Source organism: Zeus faber, assembly GCF_960531495.2.
Source record: "Zeus faber genome assembly, chromosome: 3".
Lineage (NCBI taxonomy): Eukaryota > Metazoa > Chordata > Actinopteri > Zeiformes > Zeidae > Zeus > Zeus faber.
In genome coordinates, this window is record NC_137190.1 from 34,358,167 (window position 1) to 34,370,216 (window position 12,050).

Sequence of the window (12,050 nt, forward strand, 5' to 3'; positions counted from 1 at the left end):
ATTCATTTTCTAAATGATAAATTCAGTCAAAAGAAAAGTAACACTTCCGGTTATGGCTGCGTGTGATCACGTGACAACCGCTGGCAGCTCCGGAATGTCAACATGGCGGTGTGCATAGCAGTGATCGCGAAGGAGGTAGCGAAGCCCTTAATGACTTCTGACTCACAGATGTGCTCAGTAATCCGGGTTTGAAACCCAGCGAAGCTAACGGTATCGCCAACAGCTACAAGAATCGTGTTGTTTGTCTTGGATAAATGGTCATTGTCTTTCTTCTTTTCTTTTTCATTTTTTCCTTTCTCCTCGCTTCGATTTTAGAATTACCCGCTGTACATCCGAAGTGTTCCCACGCAGAATGAGCTGAAGTTCCACTACACGGTCCACACCTCTCTGGACGTGGTGGAGGAGAAGATCTCTGCCGCCGGCAAAGCCATGGCGGACCAAAGGGAGCTGTATCTGGGGCTGCTCTATCCCACTGAGGACTACAAGGTGTATCCTTTGTCAAAAGAAACGGTTGAGGTCTCGTTCGAACGTCTCAGACATTCAAGTTTCAAGGTTCAAGTTTGATCCATATCGATCTTAATTTGGAGCAGAAATTCGTGAAAAAAACAAGGAAAACCTACCCGTGGTAGCAGAAACTGATCCAGACCTCAATCTTGGCGCATCGCTGATTTTTATATGTGTGAATCATCCGGACGGGGCTCTCCATGCGCCCCGATCACTGTGCGCCGTTCCTCCAAATAAAAGGACTAAAACAGTGTGAGAACGGGGCACGGAGGAATGGGGCATGACTCGTAGACTCGTTAAGATTATTTCCTGTACATAACGCATGGAGCGAGGGTTATCGGGGAAGGAGTTGCAGAGAAAGTGTCCCCATTACGCACAGTTTCGTTCCATACCGTTCAATAAGGAGACGTAAAATAAAATAAAAACACACTGTTCTGGAGTGCCGATCGTGGGCACCCCATCGCTGGCACGCACATCGCTAGCGTGTGCATCGTCTGTACCGTCAGAGAGGGAGACAGGTGTGCAAATTGCGCCCCTATGGCTCCCTCTCTGCACCCGCCTAGGGATGGTGCCCTAGGCGGCCACTTATCTTACCTATGGTAAGAGCCTAGCTGGCCCGTCCTGGCCCGCTTCCACGCATTGGGCGGCCAAATCTGATTAGACTGACAAAATTCTGAGTGGGGTACGGCCCCAGAGATTAAACTGTGGAGCGGTGCGCTTTGTGACATCATTCAATTCGTTATATATGTGCAGATTCTGGTTCTGGGCGCATATTCACATCGCGCAAGGTGCGTGGTGTAGCCTCCATTGGTCTGTAGTGGTGGCAAACTGTGAGCGTGTGTATCGCCTTACCTGCTTGATGTCGGCACTCGAGGCAGTCATAACATACAAACTGTAGAAGTAGAAAACATATTCTGTGTTTGTGTCCTCACAGATGGAGCTCCAGAGCAACAGGTCTGAATCATGTCCATGTTTTTTCAGTCCAAAAAGTTTAAAAGGTTTATGAAATGCCTCTGAGAGACATGCACGGTGTGTTACGTCCGTTTGAGTGGAACTTGTTGTTGGGAACTTGCACATGGAGTGATTTCCTTCCACAGAGACACCTCAAGGCAGGACTCCTGGCAGTCCTGTGGACTACAGGTAGTAGACAGGCACCTTCTCACTTTTAGGATAAAGTAATAACACACAAGTGTATCAGCTTGTAGTAGTAATTCTGCATGTCACCGGGACTCACTGCATCATTACATTAGCTGATGCTGCGTTCAAGTGAAACTCTGAAAATTGTAACTCGTTTTAGTAGTAATGCTATATATAAGCCAGGTTTCCGTCTCTGCTCATTCACATTCGGAGGGTTGCGCGGTTAAGACTGCTTAGTGGTTGCTCTGCAAGACAAGCAAATAGGAGATGCAGAGCCAATGCAATGTTCAATGTAAACTCAGAAAGTTATGTTGCGTTTCAGAGAACCTGGAGAACTAATAGGTACCCAACATGACTAGACTGGACCCTGTGTATTGCTGCCTGCAGCTGTACTTATTATTATTGTAAAGTTAATATTGGCCACAAATTATTACATCATGCAATCAGGATACCTGGGAACCTTAAGGTTTCCTGTTATCTTCCGGGCAATCCTTAATGTTTGAGTAGATACGGCTACGTTACCAACTCCAAGGTGAAGTTTGTCATTGTTGTGGACTCCTCGAACACATCTTTACGAGACAATGAGATCAGAAGTGTAAGTGTATGTTTTTGTTATGTTTTACACAAAATCACAACCTAAAGCATCTGCCTGTTTTTATACATAATACGTTACATCATGATTGGTATCAGAGATCAATGTGATCTTAAATGAAATAAAGCTCGGAAATGTTTTATTTTACATGGGTGTGTCTATGGGAAATACAAGATGTTACACCCCTTATTGTGGCTAAGTTGCAGTTTTGGTCGAGGCTGAAATAAATACTTGTCAGCCGTCTGTAAATGAATGGACAGGAAATACAAATTAACACAATTAGATCATGTCTGTTAATGTGTATAAATGAAATAAAATAAGTATTTCTGCCACTCATAGAAGTCCCTTGATTTCTAGGTGATGTTAATGATGGAAATTTAATTTATGATTTTTTTTAAATCCACCCAAGCACTTGTCTCTTAATGTAGTTGGTCTCTTAAGGTAATTGGTCATTTTATCCACATTATTTGTAAGTATTTTTAAAGCTTATTGTGCGTAATCACCGGGTGTCATGACATTTCACTGCATATATGTATGACCGTATGTATATGTACGTCACAAATGATCTCTTGAACTAATTTGGTTTGATCTTTGTATGATACTGTCTTGTACAGTTTGTGTGTGTGTGTGTGTGTGTGTGTGTTTGTATGTGTGTATATATATATATATATATATATATATATATATATATACATACACACACACACTACTAACAAAAAGTTAGGGATATTCGGCTTTCGGGTGAAATTTCAGGATGAACCTAAAATGCACTATAACCTTTACAGGTGAACTTAATTTGACCTTCTCTAAACTTTTGAATGCACATGTCCAACTGTTCAATGTTTCAGTACTTTTTGCACAACTTGCTGTTCTCTAACAAGGAGCTGAACGGCAAAATTCACAACAGGTGTTTGATCCATGAATCGACCAATACATTTCCTGGTTCAATTAGAATTGGTATTTAAACAGTCCTCTTCATCATGCTGTTCACATTTTGACATCATGAGACGAAGACAACACCTAACAATTGATCAACAGTACCTCGCCATTGCGAGGCTTCAAACAGGATGTTCTCAGAGGGAAGTGGCCACTGAGCTTAGAGTGTCACAGAGTGTCATCAGCAGGTTCCAACAGAGATACAGAGAGACTGGAAGAGTCACAGAAAGGCGTAGAAGTGGACGTCCTTTGGCCACATCCCACACTAATGAGCGCTTCATTGTGAACAGTGCCCTGCGGAAGCGGATGATGAATGCCACTCAACTCCAGGCACATTTAAGGAATGTGAGAGGCACCCAAGTGTCACGTCAGACCATTCAAAACCGTGGTCCGACATCAGCGTGGTCTGCGTGCTAGACGACCTGCAAGGGGACCTGACCACACCACCAGGCACAGGCATCATCGTTTTGCATGAGCCAGGGAGCATTGACGCTGGATGAGGGACCAGTGGCCTCAGTGCTGTTCTCTGATGAAAGTCGATTCACGTTGAGCAGAAATGATGGCCGCCAACGATGTGGGAGACGTCAAGGAGAGCTCTATGCATCAGCCACTGTTGTCACCAGACGAGCCTTTGGTGGTGGTGGTGTTACAGAAGTGCCCTACACTTTGTGAATGGTACAGTGACAAGCCCATACTACCTGAATAACATCATTAATCCAGTCATTGTGCCCCTGCATGAACAACACAGGCCTAAGTTCATCTTCATGGACGACAATGCTCCAGCTCATCAAGGTCGCATCATTAGGGAACGGCTGCTGGAGACTGGGGTACCTCAAATGGAGTGGCCTGCACTTTCTCCAGACCTGAATCCCATAGAAAACCTATGGGATCAGCGGAGTCGCCGTGTAGAGGCTCGTTACTCTGTACCCCAGAACCTCAATGACCTGAGGGCCCCCTTCAAGAAGAGTGGGGTGCCATGCCTCAGCAGACAATAAGTCGACTTGTGAACAGCATGAGACGTCGTTGTCAAGCTGTAATTGATGCTTAAGGCCACATGACAAGTTATTGAGACATTGACATTTTTTGTTGTGGTAAACCCACCACTGTTGTTGGCTTTTGTTTCAATAAATTGTTTGAGATGAGGAAATCACCATTGCATGCTTCTACTTAAAGGCCCTACTTTCATGATATATCACTTTAGCGTGAACTTTTTACATTTTCCATAAATATTACCCGAAAGCCAAATATCCCTGACTTTTTGTGGGTAGTGTGTGTGTGTATATGTATAATGCTGATAGTATTTTGTGTTTGCTTCCCTTCTAGATGTTCAGAAAACTACACAACTCTTTTACTGATGTGATGTGCAACCCCTTCTACAATCCCGGGGACACCATTCAGTCGAAGTGAGCTCAATATACCGTACTATACAATGAAATACAAAAAATATGAGGATAAAACTATTTTTCATAATATTAAGAACATGACAAAAAAACAGTATTCATATTAACAGAAAAAAAAATTAAAATATTTATTTTTCAAGGCAGTGTTTCATTTAATAAATGTTAAGATACAATGGATTACTTTTTCAAAAAGATAAAATTGATATAAAACCCAGGAAACACCCAGCAGGCCGTGTGGTGTTGACTGGAGGGCCGTAGGTTCCCCACCCCTGTACCGAGACATGGAATAAGAACTTGTTACTGTGTGGTGTAATCATAAAAAAGCCCTGGTTTTAGTACTTACCAGATCTAAATCAGCTGATTATATATTAAAAAATTGATCCAATTTAGACATTGCCCGCCTTTTTTTGTCTAGTGATCAGATTTGTTCAGTAGATTGACTGTAGTCATCAATGACCACGCCAGTTATTCGTGGCATGAGTTCAGTCATTGCTTTTAAAGGTGTGAAGCCATACTGCAAGATAAAACCAAGCTCAAGCAAAAACCCTTCACAATATACAAAGTGGCTGAAATGTATTTAGGTAAGTCTTCAAAAAACCTGTCTGGACAGTGGTCTTTGTGTTTGTTTCCTTCTCCAGGGCCTTTGACGGTATGGTATCTGGAATGATGGTGCAATCCAGCTGATGCCGCTTGCCTCCTCCATGATGTACATAAAAAAAAAAAAATGCCCCCGATCGTCTTATTTGCATACTGCCTACATGTTTGCAGCGCATGTTAATTAAAGCCATTCTACACCAGCGCATGAGTTTGTCCTTCAAAACGAAACATACTGCCAAGATGATCACTTGTTTTTATTTATTCACTTACACAAAGCAATTCGGTAAATTATATACAACAAGGGGAAATTATATACACTACAATACGGTCGACAATACATTCGCATCAACATAAATTCTACGAAAGGAGCGTACGACGTGGGGATTGTCACATGCATTCACAGGTACCGACATGCTTGTAACGCAACACCTCTGTAAAAGGATTGAAACTGACATGATCGAGCCAGGCACTTACAAAAATGTCTGCCCATGCATAGCGCACGTAAAATTACAAAGCATAGGCACTGTTAAATAACACCATGGAACAGCGCGCTGTTTGGCTCGACTATTGCCTTAACAAGGCATCAAAATGACCGGAGGAACACGGCGCCAAAATATCCTCTCCAGGCTGTTAGAAAGAACAAGATTTATTTTCCACCTTGCTGTATTCCTTCTCAACTACAGCACATAATATCTAAAAAAGGCAAAAGAAAAGTAACCTAGCTCGTCTGAGGATAGCTTTAGGCTCGTGAAGCCAACGGCAACACGCTCCTTTGGCGTTGAACAAAAGGCTGAAAACTGAAAAGCCAAACTCCTGCTGTCCAGTGTGGTCCTTTGACACGAGACTTAACTGTAACTCAGCAATGACTGGAATGGGACAGTCCGTAAAAAAAGAAAACCCAAAAATGATAATTGTCCATTTTATAGTTTCTTCCACATTTGGTGCGGAAACTGTAACCGGAACCCTAGCGCTGCTGGGGGTAGTGCTGCGCGCTGGGCCCCGGTCCACCCTCCTCTGAAGGGGGAGTGATGAGGAGGAGGCAAGGGTAGCGCTTGGGGTTCTGCTCGCGGTATTCTAGGGGCCCCCACTGTCTCTTCCCCACCGAGGGGCCCCCGTAGTAGGGGTGGGGGAGCGGGTGGGGAGGCCGGGCAGATTGGTAGCGGAAGCGGCCCTGGAAGCCGTTGTGGTAGCGTGGCGGGCGAAACCCCCTGCCTCTGGAGCGTCCGCCTCGCGGCCCGCCCCTGTCCGTGGTGCTGATGCCAGGCATGTTGGTTCGCTTCGGCATCACCTGCAAGTTAACAGGCCAGGCAGAAAATGGAACATTGCTCATTCATGTTTATTTAGAAAATACAGTTGGCCATATTCCATCTTTACTGTACTGCAACACAGGGAGTTTGTTGCTTAAGGAAATGTACAATGAAAGGCCAAAAAACAAACAGACTGTTCAATAGCAGGAGGCCACCTCTTGATTCACACCAATAGTAGGCTACTTAATGTCAGAAATTGACGGCAAGTGTAAACTTAGCAACTACTCAATAGTCCAGAGGCGGAGGACCAGCAAAAAGTAAACCAATTAGTGTTAATAAGGCAAAGTACCCACCTTGAGCACCCTGCCTCTGAACAAGGTCTCATCCAAACCAATGGCGCTCTGTACAGAGTCTCGATCAGAGAACTCTATGTAGGCAAAGCTGTGAAAACAAGTCACAGGCATCACTAAGGTCAACAAGGTTCATAGATTTTTTTTAATGATTTTTGGAACAGTTAGCTTCTTATCTTTACAAATTAAGTTATCATACATGATCACTTGCATTTGATCTCCACATTTCATAAAAAAGCATCTCACCCTCAAAGATTCTTGCTTCTATTTGGACAGTAGTTTTGCCAAAATCCTTACTGCATTCTTGCCCCCCGTTAATATTAATTCAGTTTCCCCAACAGCCTTAATTGGATTATGATAAAACAAAACGGCTGTCGATTGCGATCACCCTTCTACGATGCAACCAATTTATTAAAGAGTCACTTCTATTCTACACAAATATTGTCAGAAGGGCTTCAGAGTCCAGCACAGACTCTGAAGTTGAACCCACCCCTTAGGATGTCCAGTGAACCTGTCGCACAGTATGGTCACCCGGTTCACCGGACCACAGCCATTGAAATGTATCTCCAACTCGTCTGCAGTAGCCCCATAATCTACCTGGGGTTTGTTGAGAACAGTGTTAGAGTCTGTTTGGGTCGTTTCACGCACCAATACTGTAAAAGGAAAGTTGACTGTGTTAAAAGATGACTGACTCACATTGCCAACATAGACTGATCTGTTATCCGCATCTATTCTCTCCTCATGGGTCATGTTGTAGAAGAGCCCTACAGCAGGAAACAAACAGTCAGAAGAGAAAACATATCAATGCGTATGTATCCACATATACAGTAGCGCTGGGAGCTCTGGAACAATTTCTTATCACAAGAATTTTATAGTCAGTATAATTGCCCCCATCTGTGTCTAAAATAGAGGTAGATTTCAATTGAACTACGCGCTAACTTAAAGTATAGAACTAAAACTTGTTTCTAAACTCAATCAAAGTCACCCTATGAAGATGTTAATTTCAACATAATGTTATCCTACTGAACTAAACCATGGTGAATTACTGCCCAGCCCCATTTCAGGGCCAGGAGGCCCTTCCACCACCAACATTTCACTCCACAAAGGCCTTTCTAGTCTATTAGTGCTCAGATTGCCAACTCTGTTGTGAATGGGAGGGGGGGGTTGGGGACATTGGTAGTGAGAACAGAATGAAAAGAACCACAGAGGCAGAAAACAGCCACAGGCAGTTAGGAGGGCCCTTCTGGATCCCTGGGGCTCGCCGTCCATCTCATTGGGCAGAGATCATGCACATTTGAGCATAGCCGGGGCCAAGGCAATATGGCTCAGGTGTGAGCCAGATGATGGAGGGCTGCAGTCGCCTCACCTGGCTCCAGGCAGCCATGCCACCACACCTGGAGCACACGCTCCCCCAACGCTGACGGATTTGATCTATACCATCGTCTATGGTCAAATAACAATATAGGATTAGTCCATTTGGTAACAATCCAGGCTGATCAGATATACTGGTGTTGTTCTTACCAGGCTGAGGACTGCTGGATAAGAGCTGCATCTCTGCTGCCTGGCACTGCTCCTCCTCCCTCAGCCTCTCCGCCTCTTCCTCCATCTCCAGCTCCACCACCCTGGCCTTGATGGCTGCAAGCTCCTGACAAGCACAGCAGCTCAGTCTGAGACACACACACGCCTACTGTGGCGGTCCGAAATCCAGCTCCAGGGCCGCTGAACTGGGCATCGCGGTTAAGATAGCGTTCTAGCGTCCGCGCTGCCGACACCCGTGACAAACCGCGGCCAGAACGGGAGCCCGCGCCGCCATGTTCCGCCTCCACCGGACCGCTACCACCGGACGCCAGCGACAGCGTGGAGCGCAGTGCGCAGGCGCGCCGGAGCCTCGCGCCGCGTTCCCGAAACCTCGGAAATTCCGAGCGAGACGTGCTCGGTTGCCCCTGCGCGGGACGACGTGGACGAGCGCGGCGCGTCTGTGTTGGTTACGACAAAGCTGCCAAACGTGACAGAACTACCGGGCAGCGTCGTTCGCGTTACGGAGGACAAAGGAAGCCCGTGCAGAGGCAGCTCTGTTCACCGTCAGGTCGAATCTCTTCTCGCGGCACGAACAATCCGCCCCCAATTTCCGAAAAGCCGCTTTTTTTTGTACGTATCCCAAGTGCGACGGTGGAGCGTCGGAGTTCCCGCTTCCCCGGAAACGCAGCATCTGACAAACGCGGAGCTCTCCGTCGCCCCAAGGTGACAGCCGCAGCATTTACGTTCATTGAGGCCGCACGTCACCGGTTGACCGTCACGCACAATGAGCTATTACACAGACGCAAGCCCTCAGTCGTTACCTCACTCCCTGGGTCCTCGCCCCGCAGGTAGCCGAAGGTATCCCGATTCCCCGCCATGCTCACTGCTCCAACATGTTTGCCTGCTTGCTTGTTTGTTTGTTTGTGCCAAGCCAAAAGCTTTAGTGGCCTCGTCTGGCCCCTGCCACGGATCTCCCAGCGTCACCTGCTGCTGTTCTAACTTCCCTGGGCGCGCTGAGTACATGGGAATAAGAAGCTCCAAAGAGAAAGGAAGTGGAGATCCTCCAATAACCCCGAGGCTTCCTGTGCAGATTAGAATCACCTGTGAGGCGGTGCCTCCAGTTCGCTCTTATTTCATATGTGTAACGTGTGAGTCCGGTGATTAAAATAAGATTATAGATAAGACACAACATTTGTCGTAGTAATCGGAAATATTTGAAATAAGTTTTATTTATTATTATTATATTTTTTTTATTATTATTATGGTATATATTTATTTATCTTAATAATAACAAATAAAACATTAAGTTTAAATTCCCATTTTGGTCTAATAAACCTTAAAATGACTAGATATATCAATTTGACTTTGAATTTGGCGCTGGGGCATGGTCCCGGTCTACTGCACCCTGCATTGACCTGGTTGTGCTTCACCTATATCAAACCCACAAAGCCTCTACCAATAGGTTGAGGGTTTGCGGGATGGGTGGGTGCGAGCTATGTGGGGAAGGATGTGGCGGGCGGCTGCGATCTTGCCCGAGCGTGCTTCATGTCTGTCCTGTAATTTTAACATCACTCATATTAGATTAGAACACAGACACTCGCTCCTAAATCTTACTTCACTTCACAACAACACTTCACTCCACCAGACCAGGGTCTGCAGGACAGGTGGGGTAAGAGTGATTCAGGTTCGACTTGCTTGGAAGACTCACACCTCCACACCCCGCAAATCTTAACTGCAATTGCCAACAGCGCACATTGAGCACTGGGGTTTCCGGGATGGTGGGACGGTTTGGGGGGCTGTGGTTGGCCGGGGGGGGGGGCAACCGGGTGGGCCCCCTGCCGGCTGGGACCCCTTGAAAGCCGCTTGGCACCATGGGGGTGGGTTGGGGTGCGGGGGACGGCTCCACTCATTTACTACCATAACTATGACAGAAAGAGGCCACATGCCAAATTGCTGTTCCAGTTTTCCTGGACTTAATTAGCTCTGTAGGGTTGATTCATGATGTGGTCTGACATCTCTATGTTTATGTTTTTCCATGTACATGTTGTTTGGTTCTATGTTTACTAGTCTCACCAATGGTGATTCTGCCCCTCTTGGAGTAGTAATAATGATTAGTTAAGAAGATGAATCTTTTAATTATCACCCAACACCACAACACATGCTTTGGATGGTGGAATGAGGCCTCTGCATTTAGCCCATCCTGGCTTGGGGGGGGGGCAGCCAGGAGCAGTGGGCGGCATTCGTCGACAGTGTTAACAGCACCCAAGGCGGGAATCAAACCAGGACCTTCTTGCTGTGAGGCAGCAGTGCAATGCACTGCGCCACCGGTAGTTCTGTGTAACAAAAAAAACTACAGTTCTTCCTTCAGAGTGATTGCAGCAGTTCTTGATGATTAAATAATTCATAAGGAGTTGCATTGCAGGTTGAGAAGTTGAACTCCACTTGCAGACTAACTCTGTCCTCGATGCAATATCATACAAATACACTGTGTTGTATGCCCAGCATGCTGACAGCACAGGTAAAGAAAAATAAAAAAAATAATCAAGAGAGAGGCACACCACCCCAGCTCAATGTTTCATTTCATTTTTTAATTACACAGTTAACATTACATTGTTCATCACAGACATAAACCTGAATTAGAATGTTCTACAGCTTCACACATCCAACAGAGCCAACAGTTAAAAAGCGGTAACAGCAACAGGGAGGAAAGCATGCAAGAAATAAATAATAATACAAATCAGAATTGAATCATCTGGCACAGTTCACATGATCTAAAAATAGTAACAGGACCCCTTAAGAAAAAAAAAATCTTCAAAGCGCCATCCTCTCCTACAGAATCATATTTTTCTGTAATATTGTATTGCACAATACAGTATATAATGCTTCCCTACACATATAGAAAAACCAAACCTTTTCCATTCATGTTTTTTATGTAAAGGTAAAAACAGGGCCATCCTGAGCCATGGCTTTTTTTGAGGGGTTGGGGAGGGGGCAAGCATTGCATCCTTTAGGTGCCACTTAAGCTTTCTATACTGTACGCACCGATATAGATCGCTACTGTATCATCACCGCCACACCTCAGACGCCTCGAAATTTCATTGGTAAGTGTCTCGGGAGTTCAGAGAGAGGAAAAAAAGAAATGCCATCCTGCGAATCTTTGCCATTTCTAAGCATGCGTTTGCCCATATTATATGTGTATAATGGATAAAGGAAAATTCTGAGCTGATGGATAAACGTCTGTAGACCCTTTGATGGATTCCACAACAGAACAGCCCTTATGTGTTTGCCATCTACAATATTTTTCACAGAATGCAGACAAGGAATATGACAATAACAAAAGAACACACATTTTAAGTTTTTCTGTCACAATCCGAAAATGTCAATCGCAAAGTTCTAAGTGTGAAATGATCATTGGGTTTGCTGACGCTACTGCAGTTGCCACCCCTTTTGCGGACGTCGTCCCGGTCCCATCGCATTGACACCACAAAAGCAAACGCATTGACGCTCGACCGTAACTACGAAAGCGATACATTACAAAAAAGAAAAACAGAGAAGTATTTGTAGCATTTTGGTTGGATTTTGGTCATTCATGAGCGGTAAATTTGGCTTTGTTTTGGTGATCTGTGGGCTTCCTTGCGGACGCAGAGGCGAACGCGCAAAGCGGCCAAGAATTAAAAGGAACCGGACGTCGCCGCGCCATCCACCGGATCGCGGTACGCCTGTATCGCTGACTTTTACTGCGAAAGAAAAGCTGAGGCCGCGACGGCAG

The 12,050-nt window shown here is 45.4% G+C and overlaps 2 protein-coding genes across 2 annotated transcripts; one reads left to right on the plus strand and one right to left on the minus strand.

Annotated features, from left to right (window-relative positions):
* Positions 1–90: 90 nt before the first annotated feature.
* Positions 91–5,357, plus strand: trappc2l (trafficking protein particle complex subunit 2L). Its single transcript, XM_079997053.1, has 5 exons — positions 91–135; positions 316–488; positions 2,149–2,236; positions 4,493–4,572; positions 5,208–5,357. The coding sequence occupies exons 1-5, from the start codon at positions 103–105 to the stop codon at positions 5,251–5,253; spliced, it is 420 nt and encodes a 139-aa protein (XP_079853179.1). The 5' UTR covers positions 91–102; the 3' UTR covers positions 5,254–5,357.
* Positions 5,358–5,450: 93 nt separating this feature from the next.
* pabpn1l (PABPN1 like, cytoplasmic) lies at positions 5,451–9,265 on the minus strand. Its single transcript, XM_079997368.1, has 6 exons — positions 9,103–9,265; positions 8,285–8,408; positions 7,460–7,527; positions 7,254–7,360; positions 6,767–6,854; positions 5,451–6,454 (listed from the first exon to the last, which is right to left on the minus strand). The coding sequence occupies exons 1-6, from the start codon at positions 9,157–9,159 to the stop codon at positions 6,131–6,133; spliced, it is 768 nt and encodes a 255-aa protein (XP_079853494.1). The 5' UTR covers positions 9,160–9,265; the 3' UTR covers positions 5,451–6,130.
* Positions 9,266–12,050: the final 2,785 nt, after the last annotated feature.

What these genes read in the sequence shown, in the direction of transcription:
- pabpn1l (XM_079997368.1), bottom strand. Translation starts at nt 9,159, where the DNA reads ATGGCGGGGAATCGGGATACCTTCGGCTACCTGCGGGGCGAGGACCCA. An exon ending in GCGAGGACCCAGGGAGTGAG is followed by an intron (nt 8,409 to 9,102) that starts GTAACGACTGAG and finishes TGTGCTTGTCAG; the next exon opens with GAGCTTGCAGCCATCAAGGC. An exon ending in TTCACTGGACATCCTAAGGG is followed by an intron (nt 6,855 to 7,253) that starts GTGGGTTCAACT and finishes TTGTTTTCACAG; the next exon opens with CTTTGCCTACATAGAGTTCT.
- trappc2l (XM_079997053.1), top strand. Translation starts at nt 103, where the DNA reads ATGGCGGTGTGCATAGCAGTGATCGCGAAGGAG. An exon ending in GAGACAATGAGATCAGAAGT is followed by an intron (nt 2,237 to 4,492) that starts GTAAGTGTATGT and finishes CTTCCCTTCTAG; the next exon opens with ATGTTCAGAAAACTACACAA. An exon ending in GGGGACACCATTCAGTCGAA is followed by an intron (nt 4,573 to 5,207) that starts GTGAGCTCAATA and finishes TTCCTTCTCCAG; the next exon opens with GGCCTTTGACGGTATGGTAT.